The sequence below is a fragment of the Pelophylax lessonae genome (assembly GCF_965119305.1).
Source record: "Pelophylax lessonae genome assembly, chromosome: 6".
NCBI classification, from domain to species: Eukaryota; Metazoa; Chordata; class Amphibia; order Anura; family Ranidae; genus Pelophylax; species Pelophylax lessonae.
In genome coordinates this window covers 251,280,125-251,307,421 of record NC_138773.1, presented here as the reverse complement: position 1 = coordinate 251,307,421, position 27,297 = coordinate 251,280,125, and the positions used below count along the sequence as shown (strand labels likewise).

The following is a 27,297-nucleotide window of genomic DNA, read 5'->3' as shown; positions in this document are numbered from 1 at the left end:
GCGGCGGCAGAGGGAAAAAACAGATCCTAAATGGCGCGACCCCTGCGGGGCCGGACGGAACATCGATTGGGTCCGGACTTGGCCCGCGGGCCGCCATTTAGTGATGCCTGACCTATATGTTAGCCTATGGGGTCAATTTATGAAAACTAGAAGTGCAGAATTTAGTGCAGTTGTGCATGGTAGCCAATCAGCTTCTAACTTCAGCTTGTTCAATTAAGCTTTGACAAAAAAAACTGGAAGCTGATTGGTTTCGGTGCAGAGTTACACCAGAGTTTGCACTCTCCAGTTTTAGTAAATCAACCCCTTTGTGTCCGTGCATATATGCAGACAGACGCTTATAGACTAAAAAAAAAAAAAAAGTATCACCAGCGTGCTCCGGAGAGGAGCATTTGGGCAGAAAATAAACGCATGAACATAGATAAACGCGCATAAGTGCACATTAATGGTAGACACGTTGAGGCACATTTTTTATTAATGCATCCAAATGGACAGAATATTATTTAATAGACTACATTAACATCAAATGCACTTAACCTCCCTGGCGGTATTCCCAAGTGTGGCTCAGGATGGAATTTCAGTGGCATTAGCGGTAATCTCGAGCCACACTCGGAGTACTGCCAGGGAGCATCGCTGGATCCTGGTAGAGGTTACTTACCTTGTCCCCGGGATCCCGCGATGTGTCCCTGAAGCATACGGCGGCCGGATCTTCCGCCCGATATTGTGAGCCCCGGCTTCCGTCTCCTGTGACGTGACGCTCGCAGGGGGGTGGAACCGGGGGCAAATTTGAAAAGTAAAACACACAAACACACTGATATATTGTAATCCTATTGGATTACATTACAAAATAAAATAAATTGACATTAGTTTGCCCCCCAGTGCCCTTTCCTGCAGTTTTACTGTACATTATATATATATATATATATATATATATATATATATATATATATATAGATATACAAGTATACCTACATATATATATATATATATACACGCATATATATATATATATATATATATATATATATATATTACCTTATTTATAGTTATTTATTATATTATAATTTATGATTTTGTGTTTCAAACTTTATAATACCCGAGATGTTATAAAGAAGAACGCACAGTAAAAAAAAAATCATATGTAAATAGTTGGTTTGGGCTGCTCGTCCTTAAGAATTACATGCAAAATAATGGTACCGCTTTCAGCACCTAAAATCGGAAATGTGTGTAAAAAAACACGGCTTTTACTGTGTTTTTTAGGGAGCTTTTATCTTCTAGGCGAAAGTGGCGTTTAGAGGAGCTGTGCAAACACATAGAGTGCATGAGGCCTATAGTCTTACTAAATGATTTACTAAAAAATGACCATACTAATGCTTAAACTATTTTCCATGGATATGTTTAGCCAACCAAATTCTATATTGCTTGTAGGCTCAGTTTTTGAAAGAAGGATGTGGTGAGGATAATATCTGCAACAGTAACATGAAGATCTCTTACAACTTCTGCAATAAAGATGGAGCGGACACCTTCACCGAACTGAAGAAGTATGTAACTAAACATATTTTAAATTAGGAGCTGAACTTCAGGCAGATATAAATACTTTTACTTTTTAATGCGATTGGGGATAAAACTATAATAGGTACCTGAATTTTTTTTAAGTCAGCCACAGTCGTCCATTGCAAAGCAGTGCTCAGACTGGGAGAAGAAGGAGCAACACCAGTCAGGCTCCTCTGCATATACATGTGCTGACGGGAGGAGAAAGCAGTGTGGTGTGGTTTATCAATGTGCTGCTGCTCATAGATTACCCAATCAGCGGGCTGTAGGCAGAAAAGTGACACCACTGTATTCCTTGTTTTAAAAAGTAAATTAGTGGCATCACCCTACTGGACTGTACTATGTGGCAAAAGTGTAAGTATCACAAATGTAGCTGGACAGAATTACAAATCCTTTGGCAGATAAGACACTTAACATGTGTATATGTAAGGGCTAAGTTGCGCTAATGGGTACTACATCCACAGATAAATGTAAGATGAAGCACACTAATGATAGTCCAACATTGGTGACAAGTCCGTATCCAAATGAAAGGCACAGTCCAAAACAAACGATTCCAGTGGCAGATGATTAAACCAACATTCAATTCTCCTTACCAGAATGCAGAATAGAGTTCGCCCAATACTCAAGTCAGATCAAAACGCTCAGCCTTCGGTCGGTGTGATCAATTAGTCCTCTCAACCACAAATAATGATCATATGCAAAGAAAAAATAGACAGTACATAGCGTAATACTGTTGAATGCTATTTCGTCACCAAGAGGAGTGCACACCGTCACCAGATGGCTAATAGTGGAAAGCACCAGTAACCTTAGGTCCCAAGTCCTCACTAGATGTTCAATAATTAAGGTGATGGTTAAAAATGAAAGTGACACACAGAGACCTCTCCCGATATCACTGCCTCTTACCAGATTAAAGTTAAGTGAGGGCCACACAGTCTGAAAAGGAAGTGACACACAGAGACCTCTCCCGATAACACTGCCTCTTACCAGATTGTATATAAGTGAGAGCCACACAGTCTGTCGTCCCGTCTCCGGAGCCGATAGCTCTGATGGTCCCTCCAAATATCAAATTCTCCCAGAATGTGTTGGGTCGAGCCACTCTCCCCAGAAGCCAATCCTTAGAACAAATCCTTTGGCAGATAAGACACTTAACATGTGTATGTCAACTATGTATTTAGCTGTTTGTCTGAAGTTCAGCGTTAGAGCTTGTGTAGAGGGGCTTTGGGCTTGTGTCAATGGCATCAGTTTGAAATGTTTCTGAGATCAGCACAGGGGTTTAGTGGTCTGCATTTCTGCCTTGCAGCACTGGGGTTCTTGGTTCAAATCCAAGCTTAGAAACTAGTTGCACGGAGTTTGCTCCCTGTACCTGGGTGGGTTTCCTCCTAGGCTCCAAAGACATTATGGTGGGTTAATTGGTTCCTGTAAGACACTTACTTAAACTGGAGCTTTCATAATCTGGTGCAGCCATAGGTGTGCGCAGCGTATTGCATTAGGGTGTGCACCCAAAGCTCAGACACGCGCGCGTGTGTGTATATATATATATATATACATATATATATACACACAGTACATACACACACAGTACATACAAACACTCTTATAAACAAATGTAAACTCGCATTTTAACACGTATAAAAACATGGCAGTGCACTTGTCAGTAGGGCAGAGATTGTTTTTTTATATAAATTTTTTTTTTTTTTCAAAATGTTTATTTATTTACAAACAAATGCATTTGTTTTATTATTTTTTTAGATTTTACGATTGTTTTTGCTTTTTTTAGGAGCCCTGTTGGGGGTCCTTGGTGAAATATCAGAGGTCTAAACAGACCCCCTAATGTCTCACTTTTTAGACAGAGAAAGGGACTGAGCCAGAGATTCCCCAGTCTCTTTCTTTGCAGCCTCAAATGCACTAGACAGTGAATGAATGGGAAGTGCTCTGTACTGAGCCCCTTCCTGTTCATTCACAAAAACAGTTTACTATGCTTCAGTTATGAATGGACACAGGGGCTATTAATTCTGATCACTCGCTGTGTTGATTCGGAAAAGGAAGGGGCTGGTAAATTACATATTTACTGGCCCCTTCCCCGTCCTCCATTCCGAAACATCAGCCTGTGTTCCCACAGCAGCAGCCAGCGGGAAAAGGGGGGGAGGGAAGCCAGAAGCACTGAGGGGGGGGGGGGGACACAGGGATGGGGGGGCAGTCAGCAGGGAGAATCCGCACTGCAAGGGGTGATTAGGGTGTGCCCAGGTACACCTAGCAAGTGCTGTGTGCACACCTATGGGTGCAGCTGTGCATGGTAGCCAATCAGCTTCTAACTTAAACTTGTTCAATTTAAGTAGAACTCATTTAAATTAGTAAAAAATACTAAGTCCTGCTAGATCACTTCAGGCTGGCTTTTTTTGAAGGTATAGCTATGTAAAATGTTAAAAATAAAAGCCTATATTGTTTAAAATCCAGTAATACACGGTCTCACCCTTCCCTGCACATGCTCATTTACACTCCATTTTTGGCATTGTGCTGAAAATCAGAGTCACGAGAGGCTGATATGCTGGCATCCTAAAGATTTACTGCTGCTCAGGGGCTCTGGGCTTCAGCAAAATGGCAGCGTCTGGGAAGAAGAAATAGGAGCAATGCTGGAGGCAATTTAAAGCACACATTCATTTTGGTAGCATAATTATTTATGTGGGATGTATGTTACTTGATAAAGAACATTATTTTTTTGTTATCAAGTTGTTATGGGTAAGGTTTCGCTTTAAGCTTTGACAATAAAACCTAGAAGCTGATTGGTTTCTGTGCAAATCTGCACCAAATTGCGCAAGCTTTAGTTTTAGTAAATCCCCCTCTTTATATGTTCTTCCTATTTTTACGTGGGTTCCCCCCCACATGCCAAAGATATGCTAGTAGCTTAATTGGCAGAAATGACCCAAATGTAATATTGTACAGAGTGTGCCCAAGACAGCTGCCTCACCTCCTAGCTCCTATCTGCTCCAACACCATTTTATTAAGTGCTTTGAGTCTCCAGGGAGAAAAGCACTATAGAAATATTAATTTAAAAAAAAGTAATGAGTTCAGAATTCATTAATAGGTGCAGTTAACCCTCTTTAAGTGGGTTTTACATTTCCATAGACTTGTATGGGATTGTAAAACCCACTTGAAGTGAGCAAAAGCCCATCAGCTCAGTCCCTTTAATATGAATTTACTATACCCCATTCCATAAAATACCAAATACACTGATCCTGAACTCTCTACCTTCTGGATATATATTGCAATAAAACTTTGTGAAATCACAGAGGAATTGGTTCTACTTATATGGTAATGCTTTACATCTCCCAAGCAGCAATATTGTAGACATGAAAATGCGCTGCTCATGCAGGTTTAGCGCCATTTATAAATGCAGCAATAGAAACTCAGCAATGTTGTCGGGAGTTACTTCGGACCCACCACTGCTTTATAAATGGAGCTGCGGTATTGCTGCCCCCCAATCGCTCCCCCTTTAGCTGCAAAGGCAGGGGAGGGGTGTGTACATATGCAACAGCTGCGATGCTTTACATCGTGGTCCGGCATAAATTATCCCTGCTGTCATCTTCAGAGGGGAGTACCGCTTGGGGAATGCATCAACTAAATGGGGGTGCCTTGCAACCATGTGGCATGAAGTTCTGGTGCACTAGCGTGGGGTTCAAGAGATTCAAGCAGACGGTGAAGAGGCATTACATGCCTTCTCACCATCTGTCTAATACTTCTTGAAGAGCGATTCAAATGGGGATCTCTCTTACGAGATCAACACTAGTGTACACTAGCCCTTACTGTTCCTGTTTTCTGATAACACAGAGAGAATGGTGTTCCAGTGTTGGCTCTTCAGGATCAGAAACATATTGCTCTCGAAATTACAGTAACGAACAAGCCATCGAATCCTAGCAATCCCACAGCAGATGGAGATGATGCCCATGAAGCCAGGCTTATCGCAGATTTGCCAAACACTCTGTCTTTCTCTTCAGTCAGTTTCCCCATGACCCAACAGGTAAGTAACAAGCACTGTTTGAATGCCATTTAAAGGTGATCTCCAGGCATGACCCAAACATAGCCCCAAACCTTCCCTGTCCAAGAAATCCCAGATTATTTTTTTTCTTTTACTTTGTTCCTATTGTGCAGGGGTCTTCAAACTTTGGCCCTCCAGTTGTTCAGGAACTACAATTCCCATCATGCCTATTCATGTCTGTGAATGTCAGAGTTTTACAATGCCTCATGGGACGTGTAGTTCCACAACAGCTGGAAGGCCGTAGTTCTAGCATCCCTGCTATAGTGAGAAACAATTTTTTTACTCCCTGCGATGTCATCCCCAAACTTGTAAAATGTTTGCAGTGGTAGATGCTGGGGGGATGGATTAGTTCTCATTTATATTTACAAGCCCCCAGAACTACATCTCCCAGAAGCCTTTTCCCTACACACAATTTGAGGACAATCTGAGAAAGAAGTATGCCTTTGGTCAGGGGCTGGAATAAGAGAAGACCTGTCTAAAAGAGACAAACATTGCTGATAATGCTGTTTGGTTTTTAGTGCAGCAAGGGCAGCGTTGTCAGCAGACAACAGAAATTTAGGAGATCACTGGATTTGTTTTCAGTTTAATAAATATTTTTCTTTACTTGCAGAGTATTTTAAAGTGGTTGTAAAGTCTTGTTTTTTAAAAAATAATAACAAACATGTTATACTTACCACCTCTGTGCAGTGGTTTTGCACAGAGCAGCCCGGATCCTCCTCTTCTTGGGTGCTTCATTGCTGCTCCTAGCCCCTCCCTCCTGTCGAGTGCCCCCACAGCAAGCAGCTTGCTTTGGGGGCACCCGAGCCAAGCTGCAGCTCCGTGTGTCCATTCAGGCATAGCACTGCCCTTCAACACCACCCCTCTCTCTCCTGATTGGCTAACTGACTTTAATTAACAGCTGCGGGAGCCAATGGCGCCGCAGCTGTGTCTCAGCCAATCAGGAGGGAGAGTTCCAGACCACCGAGGGACTCGTGGACATCGCTGGAGAGAGATGGGCTCAGGTAAGTATTAGGGGGTGCTGGGGAGGCTGCTACACACAGAAGGTTTTTTATCCTAATGCATAGAATTAATTAAGATAAAAAAAACTTCTGACTTTACAACTCCTTTAGTGCCGGTTCACACTATAGCGAGTGCACCGATCGCATGTAATTCGTAGCGCACTGCTCCTTCATTACATGCGATCGGAGGTGGGGATGCGTGTATGGCTGAATTCGCACTGTATCCGCACCAAACACGCACATGACCCTTTTTTCCAGCCGCATCAGGATCGGATCGCACAGTGGTTCACACTTGTGCGATCCGATCCTGTGCGAACTGTCAGATCGCACTGCGATATGCGATCAAACTGGGGGTGTCGTTAACATTTCATTGACACCCCCTGCGTATCGCATATGGCAGTGTGAACTGCCAGATGTGCGCTTGCGATGCGGGAACAGGCTGCGAATTCGCAGCCTTCCCGCATCGCACAAGTGTGACCCGGCACTTAAGCAATAAAACTTGGGGGAAAACACATATATATTGCAGAGATGTATATTTATTTTTTGTTTTGTTTATTGCTCATACATATACTTGAAGTGTGACCATAGCCAGTTCTACATGAGAACTTTCATGCTTGTGATTTCCCCCCGTGTCTGATGGGATCAGAATTTTTCCCATGAACTTCCCACCAGAGTTGTCTGCATTTGTAAGCTCATTTGGGAATTTGCATGCTGTGAGTTTCAACTAAAAAATCAACATGAAAAGCTCTCCTGTGACCTTGTCCTTTTTCTGTTCTGCGGTCAAAGATCTTTATTATTCTTTATGTTTATTACAATACAGGAAAAACAGGTTTTGTGCGTACCGAGTATAAACGGATCAAAAGTGGAGTGCGACCTTGCAAACCCTTTTAAGAGAAACGCCAATGTAAGTGATCGTTTTTGTTTTCTACACTTTGAATGTCATGCACTTGTATTGTTTTTCAGTTATTGTATTATTGTGCTTATTATTTTTACTATTATTTATATACTATTATTTGTAAATGTAAATACTTTATGTATATAGCAGTAACATTTTCTAAGATGTGTACAACCTAAAGCGGTATTAAACCCGATAGCAAACATTTATTATATTGCAGCTTACCAATTCTTAGATGTGGTGCCTTTTTAAGGCTTTTTTTTTCTTTTTCACCTGGTGATCTAGCCAGTAAGCTTGTTGTTTTTCAACAGAACAAACTGTTATGCAGATGTAGCTTTTAGAAGGCTAAGGCAAACCATTTCCCATTGACAGGGGTGCTTATAGTGGTCAGCTTTTATTAACCACTTTAAGACTGCTCACGTTGCTGCTACTGCAGCAAAGCAGCAGCCCTGGGTCTGGCGACATAGACCTACGTCACCAGATTCCCTCCTCTCTCGGTGGCGCGCGCGCGGCGCCGGAGGCTCGCTTCCACTGTGTTTAGACACAGCAGGAGTCTGGCCAAGGGAGGAGATGCGGTGATCACCGTCTCTCCTCCCTGATTGTCGGGGAAAGACTGAGGAAATCCGCCCGCTTGTGTAAACAAAGAGGGTGGATCTCCTCTTTGACAGGCGGAGACAGAACACAGGATTCAGCATAACTGAACCTGCAATCTGTGTCTGTGTCACGCAACCCCCTCCCCCCACACACGTCAGTAAGCATGAGGCACACATTTAACCCCTTGATCACCAACAGTGTTAACCCCTTCCCTGCCAGTGTCATTATTACAGTAACAGAGCATATATTTAGCACTGATTACTGTAGTAATGTCACTGGTCCCCCCAAAAGTGTCAAAAATGTCAGTTAGGGGTCCGATCTGTCCGCCGCAATGTCGCAGTCGTTTTTTTTTTTTCAAAATTGTCGCTCTTTTTTTCAAAAATAAAAAATCGCACAGGTGATCAAATACCACTAAAAGAAAGCTCTATTTGTGGGGAAAAGAGAGGACATTTTTGGGTACAGCGTCGCACAACCGCGCAATTGTAAAAAAGTAACGCAGTGCCGAATCGCAAAATATGACCTGGTCAGGAATGGGGTAAAATCTTGCGGTCTTAAAGTGGTTAAAAATATGCTCATTTAAATTTTTTTTTGGCAAAGACATATAGCTAAATACATTTTGGCCTAAATATATGACAAAAATTTAATATATTGGATATTTTTTAAATGTCAAAGTAGAAAATTACAATTTTTACGCAAAATTTTTGCTTTTTTTATTAATATTGCAAAAGATGAAAAGCGCAGACGTGATCAAATACCACCAAAAGAAAGCTCTGTTTGTGGGGAAAAAGGGACGTACATTTCCTCTGGGTACAGCGTTGCATGACCGCACAATTGTCAGTTAAAGTCTCGCAGTGCCAAGTTGAAAAAAGTGGCCTGGACGTTAAGCAGGAAAATCCTCCAGTTTTAAAGTGGTTAATTTATGTAAAACCTTTATCCCAAAAGAAAAAAAAAATGTTTCTTTAACTGCTTAAAAAGTGTTTGGCCTAAATGTGTTAGTGTATATAAATCTGCTAGTGCATTACCACTCCCCACCCCGTAGACCAGTGATGGAGAACATTTGGCACCCCAGATGTTTTGGAACTACATTTCCCATGATGTTCAAATACACTGCAGAGTGCATGAGCATCATAGGTAATGTACTTCCAAAACATCTGGGGTGCCAAATGTTCGCCATCACTGCCCTAGACTGACAATGCTGCTCGCCAAAGGTGTCTCTGTGCTCATTCATCCAGAGCTGGGCCACTGTAATACAGGAGGTGTGTTACTGGCCAGACCACCAGGTAAAATGAGAGGAAGGAAAAACTAAAAAAAAAAATGAATGCAGCCACCACATCTAATGATTAGTAAGCAGCAATATACAGTATTCAATTTTTGGTTTTGGGTTACCACTTTAAGGTTAAACTCAGGGAGCAAAACTTTCATTAAAAAATATATTCCTTGTTTTTTCTATGCTGACATGAATAAAAAAAATTTGAACCTAAAATATATTCCTCAGTAGCCACAAAGGCTATAAATTTACATTGTGGAGTTCTATACTTTCTGAACAAGTGACCTGGGACAGTTTACAAACTTCAAAAGTAAAACAAAGGAACAAAGTCGAGAAAGTCAGGTGACTCGTTTTTTTCCAGAATGGGGGGTCAGTAATGGCCACTTCAATGGTTCTCTTGAAGTGGAACTATACTCACCTCCCCTCCAGCATTATGATGTCCATGAGCTCCCTCACTGATTATATCTTTGTCTAGTCTTCTTCTGGGTTTGGGATCTTTGGACATCTTGATTGGTTGTGCCCGGATGACGTAGCTCCCGCGCATGCACAGGGGTTCATTCATTCCTGCATAGGCTGAAACTGTACTCTGAGTTGCATGTGTGCTCAATGTACATTGTCAAGAAGATAGCAAACAGGCAGGTAAGAACTCAGAGCTTTCAGAATCTGTTGCAGCTGTGCATGGTAGCCAATCAGCTTCCTGTACACCAGTCCACCCAAAACGAATATTCCAGAATTCTGGAAGAGGTTTGATAGGTACACCACCTGCTTATTTATCAGAGAGTTGGTAAATTCCCTGTCCTCATCAATCCCTTTGAGTCAGTACAGCTTGTCATTATTGACTTACGGAGAGAGAAATCAGACTGCAGACAGAAATCACACTCAATGCTTTAGATTGAGACAAGTACACAATATGGAGGGATATGCTCTGTTCATTTTTATGTCAGAGGTTTACAACAACTTTAAGAGTAAGAAAAATATTAAAAAATGATAATTTCATAGTGAACTATTTCCACATAAACACAAGCTGCTAATTAAATATGTTGAACCAAAATAACACAGCGCTTGCATGAAAACATGATTATCCAAATATATAATGCATCAAAAAATATGAAATATATCATAAATAAAGTGTATGGATAATCTCCAAAATATTAAAAATATATTAAAAAAATAGTGTCCAATAAATTGCAAGAAAGTCCATCAATAAATCATTGTGCACTACAGTGTTAAATAATTAATAAGTCAATAAAGTGCAATACAGTGCTCCAGTGCAAAATATAAGTGCTTAAAAGAAGTAATCATTTGTGCTCTTTGTGCCAGGTGACTTGAACCCCTCCAGGAACCCTACTCACTAGAAAAAATGGACCCTACCAAGGGTCAAAAAAGCCTGTGTATGAGTAGAATCATCTGGACTGTAATTATAGCTGATTTATGTAGAATTATTGATAAACCAGATCTTCTCCTTGGTAGAAATGGGCTATGGGATATCCTTATGGTTTGGTGGCCCTGGATAGCGCCAACGAAATAATGCCAAAAATGCCAGAATAGTGAAGCCTGTTTTAAAATATCTAATATTAATAGGCAAAAAAATACTCACAAACCTAGTTAAAATGAAGGCAAACAACAAGCTGTGGATGGTTCCGGGAACGCCGCTACCGCGTGCGTTCCATGGCAAACCAGGAAGTGCTCCGGAAGTGACGTAACCAAAGTGCTGCACTGGAAAGACGTATTTAATATATTTTTAATAATTTGGAGATTATACATACACTTTATTTATGATATATTCCACATGTTTTGATGTATTATATATTTGGATAATTATGTTTTCATGCAAGTGCTGTGTTATTTTGGTTCAACATTTTTTCTGAGTTTTTACTTGGTGAGCAGCAGCTGCAATATTTATTCATTGATTCACATATTATTTTTGGCACCGTATTTAATTTTAGCGCGGCTTTTAACATCACTTCATGCTAATTAAATATGTCTCTGCTTTCTTCCAGGTAACATTTTATCTTGTTTTGGGTACAAATGACATAACCATTGACACAAAGGACCTGCAGATTCCACTCACTTTGGAAACGTATGTGTTTTTCTTTACTGATGTACTAAAGGTTTTAGGCTTTGTTCACAAGGGTGATGGGTTACTGCTCCAGCAGCTGTCTGTTCCTGACTGCGGTAGCGGGCAGTGTGGTGCGCAATTTAAAAAAAAAAGTATTTTACCAGTTCCTTACATAAGTAAGAACGTTTTTTTTTTGCTTTTGCAGGACAAGCTCTCAGCCTGACCTGGGCCCTGTAGTTGCTAAAGCCCGCGTGGTTGTTGAGCTTCTGCTGTCAGTATCAGGGTAAGTTATCTAACAAATAATGTTCTGCAAAACTTTGTTCATTCTCTTACAATTGCAAATAAATGGAAATTTAGATTTGTAAGCAGTCTATCCCAAAGACAATGTACCTTCCAGCAAAATAAATCAAGCAGTTTATTAGTTCAAATCTAACCGAATGAACTTGATGGACTTGGTCTTTTTTCAACCACACTTACTATGTAACTATGAAAGTATTCACGTAATGGCGGCGGCTCCCCAATAGCATTGGATGGCGGATGCTTTGTGGACTTACCATTAGATTCATACTATTACCCTATGGATCCAATACCCTTTTACATTGGGATTTTCCTCCGAATACCAAGATTATCCCTTCTGATGCTTGTTGAGATTATTGCTACCCAGAAGCTTCTATAAAGAAATACTTACCTCTACTACTTCCGATATCAATGGGACCCTCCATTTTCTAAGGACTCCCCCATACCTTAAAGCGGAGTTCCGGCCTCGGAAACTATTTTTCAATAAAAATACCCCCGGGACAGTCAGGGCTAGTACATTTCATGACGGATAGCGTCTGAACTGTCCCAGGTCGCACTTACCTTTTAGAAGAAATGCTTTGAAAATGTCTTGTCCAGCGCTGCCATCTCAGGTGTGGGCATCTGAAGCCAGCACGTCCTCTTCGGCGTCCTCTTCCGTGTCCTCTTCGGTCCCAAAATGCCCTGCACCGGCCCCGCTCGTCAGTTCCGGTACAGGCGCGTCATCTCTACACAGCTTCTGGGCATGCCCAGAAGCTGTTTAGCAGGGAATGACGCGCCTGCCCCGAAAGTGACGAGCGGGGCCAGTGCAGGCGCATTGATTCCTGGGAGCGATGACGTTCAGCTCCCAGGAGCCAATGCAAGCAGGAAGTGACGGCACAGGCCACGGCCGCAGAAGGAGGAAGGGGAAGAAAGGTAAGTATATTTTCTTCTATAACAAGGTAAGTAAAGAAAAAAACAATCGTCATTATCCATTTCTTTTTCAGGTGAATGTCAGCAAGAGCATGGCCAAAAGTCATTTTTTAGGTCGGAATTCCGCTTTAATTGAACAATTACAGGCCCACTTATTAGGGGTGGGTACTATGCCCCTGTATCCGAGTACTATATTTAATAATTCATGCTACAATTGATAGTATCTCTTTCTTTACCACTTCCTTGGTGGATCCATATTGTATGCACCGACCATCCCTATTTACCAGCTTTTTACTAAGTTCAGTGGTAAAATATGCTCCTGAAGAAGCGGCATCGCAAAACATGTTGAGCTAACACCTTAATTACCACTATTTATCATCATGGTCACGCCGATATCCCCCAATGGGTTTTTGGTATTTATCATTATTCCCTTAGGGGATTTGGCTATATGACCGTAGTTATTATTAGGGTTTTTGGTTTTATATTATGTTCATGTAATTATTCATGACTCTTTCCTTTTCTAAAGTTGTATGTTCTCTTTGTATTTATACATTTTGGTATTTTTTCATACATGGCCTATAAAGTCCATATTTTCACACTTAGTTCCAATATTCCCCATTAGGATGTGGCACAATTTTTTACCTTATGCATTCAGATTGCCAACCCTGGTAATGCACAATTAATTTATTTCTATAACTATGAAAGTACCTTAATAACTCTAATAGGTTGTCTTTCTTTCATAAGGGTTGCCGATCCCTCCCAGGTATACTTTGGAGGAAATGTGCTTGGAGAAAGTGCCATGAAAACAGAGGAAGATGTTGGAAGTTTGGTGAACTTTGATTTCAGAGTGAGTATTGGGATTTGTTGATGTGAACGAGTGCCTTGTTTTATTTATTATTCTGGAGCGCCCTCTGCTGATCAAAACTTGTAATGTCATATACAATTATTTCTTCAGTTCACTGTGACTTTACTTGAGCACAGAGGATAGATAGAGATGCCACAAGGGAACCTGTCATGAAACATATTAGGACTGCCATTGCTGTCATATTTCTAAAATCCCTAGTCTGTGGTTTTAATCCTTTCTAACAAAGTATGGGAGAAATGAAACCACAGAGTTTGATTAGAGTACATGTTCAGGGTCAGTTATTTAGGTAGCTTTAAATCCAAGAGATTAGCATGTCAGGTAGGCAGCTAGCCCTTTTACAAGGTAATTAGAAATAACACATTTTTCTAATGACAAGATTCCTTTAAGGCAGCGCTTCACCTGAGGTGTGCATATAAATAGACTTCTTCGAAAGGATCATTTTTAGATTTTACATCTACCCCTCTGTCTTGCATTGTTTGGTAACTGTACTGTCTCCCTTTATTATGTAAAAAGCTGGACAAACTGCAGACGCTATATAAATCCTGTATATAAATAATAATTATGCCAGTTTCACATGTAAGCGAATGTGCCCATCCTGGATCGCTTTGCTGCACTGGGGAGCTACAGTCTATTGAGGGAGCCATAAATGCCAACATGTACTGTGACATACTGAAGTAGAGCATGATCCCCTCCCTTCAGAGACTGGGCCGCAGGGCAGTATTCCAACATGATAACGACCCCAAACACACCTCCAAGACGATTACTGCCTTGCTAAAGAAGCTGGGGGTAAAGGTGATTGACTAGCCAAGCATATCTCTAGACCTAAACCCTATTGAGCATCTGTGTGGCATACTCAAATGGTGGAGGAGCGCAAGGTCTCTAACATCCAGGAGTGGAAGAGAACTGCAGTGGCAACCAGTGAAGCTCTGGTGAACTCCATACCCAAGAGGGTTAAGGCAGGGGAAATAATGGGAAATAATGATGGCCACACAAAATTTTTACACTTTGGGCCCAATGTAAATATTTTCATTTTTTTTGTCAGCGGTTTAGACATTAATGGCTGTGTGTTGAGTTATTTTGAGGGAACAGTAAATTGACATTGTTATACAAGCTTTTACATTGTTATACAAGCTGTACACTCACTTCTTCACATTGTAGTAAAGTGTCATTTCTTCAGTGTTGTCACATAAAAAGATATAATAAAATATTTACAAAAATGTGGGGGTGTACTCACTTTTGAAAGATACTGTATATATACAGGACTCAAAATTTCAAGTCCTGAGCTACTAGTCAGGCCTTAAGGGTTACTCGCCACCAGTTGCCCCACCCAACCCCCTACCATGCCCTGCCCCTAATTACACCCCTTAACACACCCTCATAAAATTACACTGGTAAATGTTTTTGCATGAATGCAGAAGTTACAAAAATAAATATTATTAAAAACTTTATCAGTGCAGCCTCATCAGTGCCCAATAATGCAGCCTATCAGTGCAGCATCATCAGTGAAGCTTATCAGTGGCACCTCATCAGTGCCCATCAGTAAAACCTCACCAGTGCCCATCAGTGCAGCCTCACCAGTGCCCATCAGTGCAGCCTTATCAGTGCAGCCTTTTCAGTGCCCATAAATGCAGCCTCATCAGTGCCCATAAATGCAGCCTCACCAGTGCCCATCAATGCAGCTTCAATGGTACCCTTCAATGCAGCCTCACCAGTGCCCATCAATGCAACCTCACCTGTGCAAATCAATGCAGCTTCATCAGTGCGTATCAATGCCCCCTCACCAGTGTTCATGAATGCAGCCTCACCAGTGCTCATCAATGCAACAACACCTGTGCCCATAAAAGCAGCCTGATTAGTGCCCATCAATGCAGCCTCATCTGTGCCCATCAATACTGTCTCCCCTTTGCCCATCAATGCAGCCTCACCTGTGCCCATTAATGCTGCCTCCCCTGTGCCCATTAAGCAGCCTCACCAGTGTCCATCAATGCAACCTCACCTGTGCCCATCAGTGCAGCCTGATCAGTGCCCATCAATTCAGCCTCATTTGTGCCCATCAATGCAGCCTCACCTGTGCCCATCAATGCAGCCTCACCTGTGCCCATCAATGCAGTCTAACATGTGCGCCTCAATGCAGCCTCACCTGTGCCCCTCAGTGCAACCTCCCCTGTGCCCGTCAATGCAGCCTCACCTGTGCCTATCAATGCAGCCTCACCTGTGCCCATTAGTGAAGCCTCACCTGTGCCCATGAATGAAGCCTGATCAGTGCAGGGGAAGAGAGAGGAGAGGAAGAGGAAAGCCGGCCGTATATTTAAAGAGCGGGGATTGCCCCACTGTAACAGCTTTCATCTGAATTGCCAGGCACTCGCCATCACACACAGTCCCGCCTCTTGGTTCGGCTCCTATGATAGACGTCACACATCCCGGCATTGGACCAGTGTTCTGTCTATCAAAGGACCAGGAGGTGGTGTTGGGTGTCTTGGCGAGCACCCAGCAATTCAAATGAAAGCTGCTACGGCGGGGCCATCCCCGCTCTGTGATTTTCCTCTTCCTCTCCTCTGTCTTCCCCTGGGTGATCGCTCCGAGGCAGCCCCACACTCGCCCTCAATCATTTTCCACTTGCAAAATGTGAGCAGGCGAGAGAAAAATTTAAGGGCTGAAGCATATATATATATATATATATATATATATATATATATATATATATATATATATATATATATATGTACACACACACACATATTTTGCATTTTTGTAAATAGCTTAGCAAAGATTTGTGCCGGAATAATTTTTTTTGTGTCTTTTTAAAGGATAATGCAGGATGTGCATCTGCCCTGCATATGTATTGTGGTGCATTTCATTTTAATTTTGAATAGACTGTTTAATACAGCACATTAGCAAGGAATACGCTGCAGCACACAGCATTGTGGTGAATGGTTTTTAAGGGCAAAAAAAAACACTGCACTCTCATGATATTATGTATATGATTATGTATATTATACTAGGTGTGTGCGAGGGTGGGGGAGCTGCATCCACATAGTTTGCCTGAGTGCAACTCTTACATTTTCTATGTTTTTAATTGCAGATCACTAATTTTGGACGGCCCCTGAAAGCTCTTGGTGCAGCATTTTTAGACATTTACTGGCCAAAAGAGATCACCAATGGAAAATGGCTGCTTTACATTGTAAAAATAGACTCCCAAGGCTTGGAGCCTGTGTCTTGTCAACCTAAGGCGGAAATTAACAAACTGAAATTGCTGGTAGGTGACTTCCGACATTTTGAGGTATTAACCTCCCTGGCGGTATGATTCTGTCAGGAATTACATACCAAAAGTGGTACAATTCTTTTCATGGAAATTTGGCGTTATGTATTATAGGCCTACAATTCTTAGTATAGAGTATATTAGAATAAACCTGACCAAAACAAGACTCTAGTAGACATCCCAGATGTGATAAATTTGAAACACAAACACGTGAATTATAATCGAATCAATAATATAATTTTATTATATAATATATATAATAAAATTATATTATTGATTAGATTATAATTCATAGATTATAATTCATGCGTTATATATTATTTATATGATCGAATCAATAATATAATTTTTTATATATATATATATATGTGTATATAGGTATATATATATATATATATATGTGTGTGTGTGCATATATATATATATATATATATATATATATACATATATACACATATATATATATATGTGTATATATATATGCATATAATATATATAATATAAAATGTGTAATGTATTTGTGTTTTGTGCAACTTTTTTTTTTTTTTTTTAATTTCCCTCCCTAGTTCCGCTCCCATGCAGCATTGCTGCTGCAGGGAACGGAACTAGGAAGTGATCAGACCGACGGAGACCGACGGAGAGCGGCGGGGATCTCGGCTGGCGGTCACAGCAATGAGAGATCATCGCTGGATCGCCAGGAGAAGGTAAGAGAACACCGCTGCGCTCTCTGCACATCTACCCCGAGCGTGACTCGGGGTTACCGATCCTGGTATGAAAAATCAACCCCGAGTCACGCTCGGGGTTACCGCCAGGGAGGTTAAAGGGTCTGTACACTGTAAAGCGATGTTTAAAACATTTGCTGTGCGAATGTGTCAACTATCTGCACAGGTACAAGGAATCTTCACTCAAGATTGCTTATAGTGGATTTCCATGATATTACCTAGCTAATCTTACACCTATACTAACTAAGTATAAGAAAGATGTGTATACTTACCTAACCTCAGTCTGCTCCGGTCCAGTCACATGATCTCCCATGTGTCAGCCAGCACCGGCTACAGGGAAGAGGAGAGAGCACTCCAACAATGGCTGGAATGCCAGATCGGTGGCATCTCCCATAGACTTACTATGGTCCATCCATTGCCGGTGCTCCCTCCTCTCCCCTGAAGACGATGCTAGCTAACACAGGGGAGCCAGAAACATGTCTGGACCGGAGCTGCTTGGAAATAAGTAAGTATATACATTTTTTTTCCAGAGGGTAGTTAGTATGGGTGTTAGGAGGGGGGAGGGAGCAGTTAGTTGTATACTGGAAATCTGCTTTAATTTCTAGATTCAACAGCACCATCAGTATTTTTCCTAAAATACTTCAATCCTAGGAGCTAAATATATATTAAGAAAGTAAAGGGCCATACACACGGGCCAAATATCAGGCAATAGAAACAGGCCGACATTTGGCCTGTGTGTATGGCAGCCGGTCCGACAGAATCCAGCCAAACGTCTGAAGGGACATGACCAAAAAAGGTCAGCCGATCAGCATCCGATCAGTAATCTCAGCCAATGGCTGAGAGTGCTGACTGGTGTGTTTTGGCTGGGCTGTCTCCCTGCCAGAATACAATCGTTTAGCTGGGGAGATCGCTGTACTAACGTCAGATAGTCAGTACAGGATCTCCTCCCGAGCTCTTCAGTTTTTTTTCGATCACCTTGGTGGATTAAACGAAAAAAAAAAAATAATAGTGTGTACTAGGCTTTAGGCCTCCTTAGCACAGGTGACCCAATCAGGTCAGATTATCAGGCAAGCCTGATTGAATAGTGCATATATTCCAATGGAGAACTTGTGTTCGTTTTACACCCGCTTACCTTCAATCAGATCCGGTCTGCTGAGAAAAATACTTAGGGGATCTCTTCCCCTTCCTCTATACACATTGACACAGAAATTGTTTTTATACATAGACTCCCTAAATATGTGATAATAGCAAGGGTCAGCCATGTCATTGAGGTTCATGCTTTGTTTTATTTCTGACAGGAATCTGGAAAAGGTCGGAGTAGGCGGGAGATCGGAGAAAGGAAGCCTGAAGAGGATAAGAAATCCTTTTCCTTGTTTTCTGACAGGAAATACATGACATTGGTAAGGTGTCCCAGTCTATGCTTGTTTAGGTAATAAAATGTATTTGTAAGGACTAGCAACATGTGGCAAGTCCCTGTATTTCCCGACATAGGCGAAATATAATATGTGCAGTAAATAAGTACTGGTAAAGTAGCGAGTATAGATAAACTCACGGTGCAGGCTGTTGGTGATCAGTTTGGTCTCCCCGGGAAGCTTCCGCGTTCCACGGTCGGATGCTCGAAAACCGGAAGTGACGTATGACGCAATGGACACCGCCCTACGCGTTTCGTCAGCAGACGTTATTTACTGCACAAATGGGGTTCCCTTTCTCTTGTATTCTATGACATTGATTGGCGTGTGTCTGCCCGCCGAAGAGAAGGAACCTCTATAATTGTGCCTAGTCCATTCAAGTGAATACCACCAAAACAGGTTGTATATCAGTTGCGACATCTAGTGGCCACACTAGTGAATGCAACTTTTCCTTTTCAACACATAGGGAATTTCTCTTCACTTGTTTTGTTTGCACTTTATAAGAATTCCCTTAATAATTTAACACTGATTTATTTCCAGTGGCACTATATAATTTTTTTCTGCACTGTATTAATTTATATTTGGAATAAATTTTCATCACTATTTTCACTAGTGCTTATTTATTTATTTATTCATTTATTTTGGCATTTGCACATGAGCACCTTCTCACACTGGTTTTTATATCCAGCACAAGCAATCTTTTTCCACAAATGGAATAATATTTATTTTATTTATTTTATATGTGCACTAATTTATTTACCAACTGTCTTTTAATTTTATCACTCTGTGGCACATATGGTTTGAGGTGACACCTTGTCACTTAGAGGTAGCGCCAGAGCAACTCCTTTGCACTTTCATTTGAGTACAGTGATCTCATTGTCATGTCCAAGAAACCAGTGGTGAGATGATTTGAGCTTTGTGACATGTGAGACAAATCTGACATCTGAGACATTTGAGCCGTGGCATTTAAACGATACTCAATTGGTACTAAGGGGTCCAAAGTGTGCCAATATCCCTCACACCATGACCCCACCACCAGCAGCCTGAGCCATTGATACAAGGCAGGATGGATCCATGCTTTCATGTTGTTTAAGACAAATTCTGACCCTACCATCTGAATGTTGCATCTGAAATCGAGACTCATCAGACCAAGCAACGTTTTTCCAATCTTCTCTTGTCCAAATTTGGTGAGCCTGTGCGAATTGTAGCCTCAGTTTCCTGTTCTTAGCTGGCAGGGGTGTCACCAGGTGTGGTCTTCATACCTTAGTTTTCAACCTTGCCTTTCTATCATCTCAAACCTGCCCATTCTCCTCTGACATCAACAAGGCATTTTTGTCCCCACAACTTCTGCTCACTGGATATTAACTAACAAACATGGCACGTTCAAAGCCACTTAAATCCCCTTTCTTCCCCATTCTGATGCTCAGTTTGAACTTCAGCAAGTCGTCTTCATCACGTCTAGATGCCTAAATGCATCGAGTTGCTGCCATTTGATTGGGTGATTAGCAATTTGTGTTACCAAGCAATTGAACAAGTGAACCTAATAAAGTGACTGGTGAGTGTATAACTTATGTCACTGGTGATCAACTTACTTGATATGGGAGCTTAAGTGCAGACCCCTTACATCACCAAAAGGTCGCACATATTATTCATGGAACGTATTGCTCCAGAAAGCTGTCTAAGACTTGCAACTGGATATGGTCAACGGCAGCAAACATTCTATAGGAGTTGGTGGAGACTGGAGCGCATGATTCAGAAGTCAGAGCTTGTGAGGACATTTCATGAGACTGTCCCACTGCTATTACTGTAGAAAGCAGTGCTTTCAATGACTTTGGTTGCGAAAGCATTGACTTGGCCTATAAAAAGGCAATTCTTCCACATTTTTTGTCCAAAATAATACTTGATATTTCTCTTAGCAAGCTCTGTTTTAAAAAAGATATTTTGAACAAAAGAGGAAAATCTAACTGTTCTAAGTCGTTGCGACTTCAAAACACACTGATATGAATGGGGCTTAATGAAAATAATGGAAAACGACTTGTCATGCGATTTTGCGGTCCAAAATCGCGGGACAAGTCGCACTAGTGTGAATGGGGCCTTAGTAAGCACCAAAACAGACAACTGTCTGCAGGGGCCCAAGGGTGGCACAATAAGTCCCAAATGGCTGCAGGTTGGGCACCAGGACCCTACATGCTTATTAAATAAATGATCTCTGTAAAGGACTTGATATATATATATATATATATATATATATATATATATATATATATATATATATATATATATATATTAAATTAGACGCAAATATTCCAAGACTTGTAGCACCTTCACTGCTTGCATTTTTCCTGCATCACTTTTGATACCTTTACTATAAAAAATCATGATAAGATCAACTATCACATTTACTAGTGCCATTAATAGGAAACCTAAACTGTTCAGTTGATTTTTATTTATTTAATTTCATGTTATGTTGGCATAAATAAAACAGTTTCTAACCTTGCTAATGATTGTTATCACTTATTCTCTCTTTTCTGATTGTAGGACTGTAATAACCATGCAAAATGTGTTAGAATTAGATGTCCCCTTGCTGGTCTGGACATCAATGCATTGATTAAAGTGCGGTCAAGACTATGGAATGGCACCTTCATAGAGGTAACACCCCCCCCCCCCTCCCCCCTGTATACATTATTTCCAATTTTCAATAGAGTAAGTTTAGTTAATTGTTATTTTCCTTTCTGCTACCAGGAATATTCAAAGATGAATTATCTGGACATTCTAGTGAAAGCCTCCATCAGTATTGATACACAAGCAGAGAACATCAAATTGTCAAACGAGGGTTACCAGGTAAATAACATTATGTAAATAAATTCATTGTATTCACAAGCTTTAATGAGATTTATACTGGGTCTTTAGGAAGGACACATTGTAAATTATTATTGTGAAATACACCTAGCAGTATTTTTTGACACAGATTTTACATTTTATTTTCATGCTGATGTTTTCTAAAGAGATCTGTAGGTTGTCCTTGTATCTGTAATATCTGCTACGTTAAAATCCAACTAATGGATAAGCCTCCCACAGAGTTATTGTTTAGTATAGCTTGAGCTGACCCAACGACTTACACAGCTAAAGACCAAAGAAAATTGATTCCTGCACATCAAGGAAGAATAGCAAGAATGTGTGATAAGAAAAATGTCTGCCCCATGTGCACGCATAATTGCAAACTACACATAGAGATATTGTTTTTAAAATGTTAACATATTTTGGTAATATTAATAACATCTAAAATAACTGGTCAAATTAGAAATATATACAGTATCTCACAAAAGTGAACCCCCCCCCCCCCACATTTTTGTAAATATTTTATTATATATATCATGTGACAACACTGAAGAAATGACACTTTGCTACAATGTAAGGTAGTGAGTGTACAGTTTGTATAACAGTGTAAATTTGCTGTCCCCTCAAAATAATTCAACACATAGCCATTAATATCTAAACCGCTGGCAACAAAAGTGAGTACACCCCTACGTCAAAATGTCCAAATTGGGCCCAATTAGCCATTTTCCCTTCCTGGTGTCATGTGACTCGTTAGTGTTACAAGGTCTCAGGTGTGACTGGGAAACAGGTGTATTAAATTTGGTGTTATCGCTCTCACTCTCATACTGGTCACTGGAAGTTCACCATGGCACCTCATGGCAAAGAACTCTCTGAGGATCTGAAAAAAATAATTTTTGCTCTACATAAAGATGGCCTAGACTATAAGAAGATTGCCAAGACCCTGAAACTGAGCTGGCCAAGACCATACAGAGATCTAACAGGACAGATTCCACCCAGAACAGGCTTCGTCATGGTCAACCAATGAAGTGCACGTGCTCAGCGTCTTATACAGAGGTTGTCTTTGAGAAATAGACGTATGAGTGCTGCCAGCATTGCTGCAGAGGTTGAAGGGGTGGGGGGGTCAGCCTCTCAGTGCTCAGACCATACTCCCCACACTTCCTTGGGTTAATGCATTGTGTTATAGTGTATGTTGCTCATGTTGAACTGACTTGCAGAACACCGTAATGCACCAAAAAAAAGTAGAAGTTTTTATTTCTAATGCAGAACACCAAAATGCATGTTTGTTGTAGTGCACTGCTGAGCAGGTAATCTGTACTGTACTGATCTTGCCATGTGTTACTGCGATGTGTGCTATAATGTGAGTTTTACCATGCATTGCTATAGTGTGAAAATGTGGCTAGGCCCTCAATTTACGTATGTGAAACAGTAATGGACAAACAGTCAGGGAAAGTTTATTTTCAGAATATTTATTTCTGTGAGTTTAATTATGCCTATCAGAGTTTAGTCTTTAAAATCTATGAATATAAATTTCTAATAAAGTCGTAGTAAATTAAGACAAACACTGTGTTTCTCCCTGTGCAGGTGCGTGTTACTGTTTTCCCAGAGAAGAGGCAAGCGCAGTATACAGGAGTACCATGGTGGATCATCCTGCTTGCCATACTCTCTGGAATTTTATTGCTTGCACTAGTAGTGTTTATTTTATGGAAGGTGAGTATATAATAGTTAACAATCATATGCATTGCACACCTGACCCAAGGATTTACATTTTGAGAACATTACACTCTTGAGGGCCTATTTCACCTACAACTGATATTTTAGTGTTGACTAAATTTTCGTGGGTTGAATAATTTACCCAATTCCTCATTGTGGAGACCGCAGTGATGAGATTTCCAGAGGTCATAAAGGTCTTAGGCTTCTTTATCTATCCATGTAACATTGAGGGTCACCATGATTGGATTCCACACTCATTTTTTTGGGGGAAGCATGAAACTTCATGCTTTGTAATGGCAACAAAAGACAGACAGAAGAGTTAGGAATTTGAGTTTTCTGGTGGGAATATCTCACAATTAGAGTCCCATGTGAAGAAAGCTACAAAAAAAAAAAAAAAAACTTAGTCACCAGTTTTGAAAGCCACAGTAGATAAGGAGAAATCTAAGACGGTATTTCCCCTCACTTTAGAGAAATTTTTATCTATTTCCTATTGCGTCTCTGGGACAAGAAGGGAGTGGAAAGCTCAAGAATGACACACTGTAAGCCAACAAAAAAAAAGACAGGTGTTCCAAAATGTTCTAATATATCTATAAGTTTTGGTTACAGATATCTATTTATTTTGTACCTGGACTTTATAATACTCATGCTCAGGTTCCTAGCGGTCTATGTAGTAGCATTTTAGCAAATCCTGGGATTCCTAAAACCCACAGTGCTTTACAATGGAAACTCTGACTTCATTTAGCAAGTCAACACTTTGGGGTCGAGGTAGAGACAAATAGACTGTGCACTTTGCAAAGGTGCAGTTGCTCCAGAGCTTAGTATATGAGGTAAAGCTTCACTTTGCAAAGAATACCCAATCACCTGCAAGGGAAAAAAAAAAAGCATTTTTGCTTGCACATGATTGGACGATGGAAGTAAGCAAAGCTTTTGCTCATTTTCTAAGCTCCGGAGCCACTGCTTTTGCAGCGTGCAACTGCACTTTGCAAAGTGCACAGTCTATTTACCTTTAGTAAATGGACCCCTTTGCTTCTCCTGCTATCTCTCCTCACTATTGGCTTGTGAGATTGCTCATTATTTGGATAGAGTAGGATGTTTTTAAAGCTCTATCAGGATTTTTTTGCTGTCTATGTCCCCACTAGAAAAAATTACTTCCAGTTCCAGTCAAAGTGACAAAGTAAGTTAAAGTGAAGTCAAAGTCACAAATCTCTAATGGGGTCTGAGACTGCAATGAAAACATATTTTAGTGAGCAGGGGAAAAAAAGTAAAACCTTCCAGGTTTTTATTACTGTTTGTCCTGAAAGTCCCTGTTCTAGGATCCCCCAGCAGCACAGAAATCAGTCTGAAGATTTCTAAAGGTATTTTGCTCAAGTTTTTTGCCCTGCTGCTAGTATGTTCATTCCGATCTTCCTGACAAGTACACTTTAACCACTTCTGGACAGGAAGGTTTTACCCCCTTAATGACCCGGCCGTTTTTGCGATTCGGCACTGCGTTATTTTAACAGACAATTGTGCGGTTGTGCGGTCGTGCGACGCTGTACCCAAATAAAATTGATGTCTTTTTTTTCCCCACAAATAGAGCTTTCTTTTGGGGGTATTTGATCACCTCTGTGATTTTTATTTTTGCGCTATAAGCAAAAAAAGAGCGTCAATTCTGAAAAAAATTTATATATATTTTTTACTTTCTGCTATAAAACATTTCCAATAAAAAAAATTTTAAAAATCAAATTTTTTCATCATTTAATGCCAATTTGTATTCTGCTACATATTTTTGGTAAAAAAAAATCCCAATAAGTGTATTAAATTGGTTTGCGCAAAAGTTATCGTGTCTACAAACTAGGGGAAAGGTTTATGTCATTTTTTTAATTTTTTTATTTTTACTAGTAATGGCGGCGATCAGCAGTTTTTAGCGGGACTCCAACATTACGGCGAACAGATCGGACACCTAACTGACATTTTTTTACACTTTTGGGGGGACCAGTGACATTACTACAGTAATTAGTGCTAACGATATGCACTGTTACTGTAATAATGACACTGGCAGGGAAGGGGTTAACACCAGGGGCGATCAAAGGGTTTAATGTGTCCCTAGGGGGTGCTGTATAACTGTGGGGGGGGGGGGGGGCTGTTCCTAAATAAGAGGAACACAGGATCCCTGTGTTCATAACTGACAGAACAGCGGTCTGCCGTGTTTACAGTGGTGCCGTTCTGTCTCCACAGGGAGCAATCACGGGTGCCCGGCGGCAATCGCAGCCACCGGACCCACTGATTGGTTACTCCTGTGGCCAATGGCTAGTGGTCCCGCGAAGAGACGTACAGGTACGTCGTTTTGCGGGACAGAGCCAACCTGCTGCAGTAAAACTATGGCGGCTAGTCGTCAAGCGGGTAAAGTAAAAAATTTTAACAGAACTGCTACCTTAACACTGTTCATCACCACCAAGATATTAATCTTGTCTAAAATGATCATGCCATTTATCACCAATTTTACAGTAACCTTCTATCTCTCATTTTTTAACTTACCATCAATATGTGGTAGATGCTGAGCAATCTGAAAGTGAAATGTACAGTTTATGTGATGGTGTAGGGTATTACCTATTTGTGGTCCCATCATTTATCATGTGCAGATTGCCATGTTTGGTTCATCCATTTTAACTGAAGATTTAAAAAAAAATATAATTACAAAGTTCATGTGTCATTTACGCATAGCAAAAGCAGGCATTCTAAGACATGGAAATATTCACAACTCATGATGTACACTAATGGCACCTCATTGGTGATGTTACTGAATGGTTAAGATGCTTATTTGTGCAGTCCCTGAGAAATCTGCTTTTGAGCTGTGTAGGCGACACAATTTTATCTTGACATATTGTGTTAACTGATGTTTTTTATTTTGTATGTTTCCTTTCACCAATCATTGAAAAATCATACGATGCAATCTAATCACCTTGATTCTTTGTAGTGTGGCTTCTTCAAGAGAAGCAAGCAAGACCAGTATGATGCAGCATATCACAAAGCAGAAATCCATACTCAGCCATCTGATAAAGAGAGGCTGACATCTGACGCATAGTATTGATCAGCGTTCTGTGATTTGGTAATTGATTGTTTCAATCATAGCTTATGGGTGTTGGTATGGCTGCAAGGTCTTCAAATTTAACATATCAGCTGCTTGTGCTATGGGTATCTTTGATAATCAGCGGAATGCATATCTTTGCTGTGCTTTGCCTTTCTGAGAGAATTCAGAAACTTGCGTAGATTTTATTTACAGCCAGTTCAGACTTCTACTCATGCATGTAAAATTACTAAACAATTCATACTAACACTTCTTTCTTCTAAAATGTAATTTGATGGTGTGGACTAGGTGTTTCATCTGCCAAAGTGTAAAGAAATCAGGTTAAGAGCGAACATAATGTCATGGCAAGATTAACTCTTTACATCTTTGTGTACTTTGTATTAGAGTGAAGCTAATAACAATGTGTAGTTTTAATTTCCAAATGTTTTAATGTGCATTGAATTTGACATGGTAATAGAATGGTGATTCAAAGTTTAGATGCAGCTAAAGTGCGGAACATGGGCGCAGATAGAATTGCTTGATACAATCTCTTTAGAAAAGGCCCATAAACATACTGTAGATCCTTTTCCATCCTTCCACCCATAGATATGGTCTATTTTATATTCCTACACCCATCCTTCTTTACCCCTCTATCTACACATATGGGCCCTTTGTTATCCCTCCAGCTATACAAAGGGGTTCTTCTTCATCCCTTTACCTCTACACATGGGCCCTTCTTCATCTCTCCACCCATACACATCATCCTCCTTCACTTCCCCATCCATATTCATAGGTTCTTCATCATCTCTTTACCTATACACAAGGGTCCTCCTTTATCCCCCCCCCCC

The 27,297-nt window shown here is 40.7% G+C and overlaps 1 protein-coding gene across 2 annotated transcripts in view; it reads left to right on the top strand.

The window, feature by feature from the left end:
- ITGA6 (integrin subunit alpha 6) overlaps window positions 1-27,297 on the top strand; it is a 144,172-nt gene that overhangs the window by 110,467 nt on the left and 6,408 nt on the right. The window contains exons 14-25 of one of the 2 annotated variants that reach the window (XM_082260298.1): window positions 1,426-1,538; window positions 5,374-5,563; window positions 7,400-7,483; window positions 11,336-11,415; window positions 11,600-11,677; window positions 13,345-13,447; window positions 16,548-16,721; window positions 18,745-18,846; window positions 21,394-21,504; window positions 21,598-21,696; window positions 23,275-23,400; window positions 26,360-26,491. In XM_082260298.1, coding sequence (XP_082116424.1) covers window positions 1,426-1,538; window positions 5,374-5,563; window positions 7,400-7,483; window positions 11,336-11,415; window positions 11,600-11,677; window positions 13,345-13,447; window positions 16,548-16,721; window positions 18,745-18,846; window positions 21,394-21,504; window positions 21,598-21,696; window positions 23,275-23,400; window positions 26,360-26,467 — 1,368 coding nt within the window. In that variant the 3' untranslated portion in view covers window positions 26,468-26,491. The remainder of the gene's footprint in view (window positions 1-1,425; window positions 1,539-5,373; window positions 5,564-7,399; window positions 7,484-11,335; window positions 11,416-11,599; window positions 11,678-13,344; window positions 13,448-16,547; window positions 16,722-18,744; window positions 18,847-21,393; window positions 21,505-21,597; window positions 21,697-23,274; window positions 23,401-26,359; window positions 26,492-27,297) is intronic. The other variant, XM_082260297.1, reaches the window with a different exon arrangement.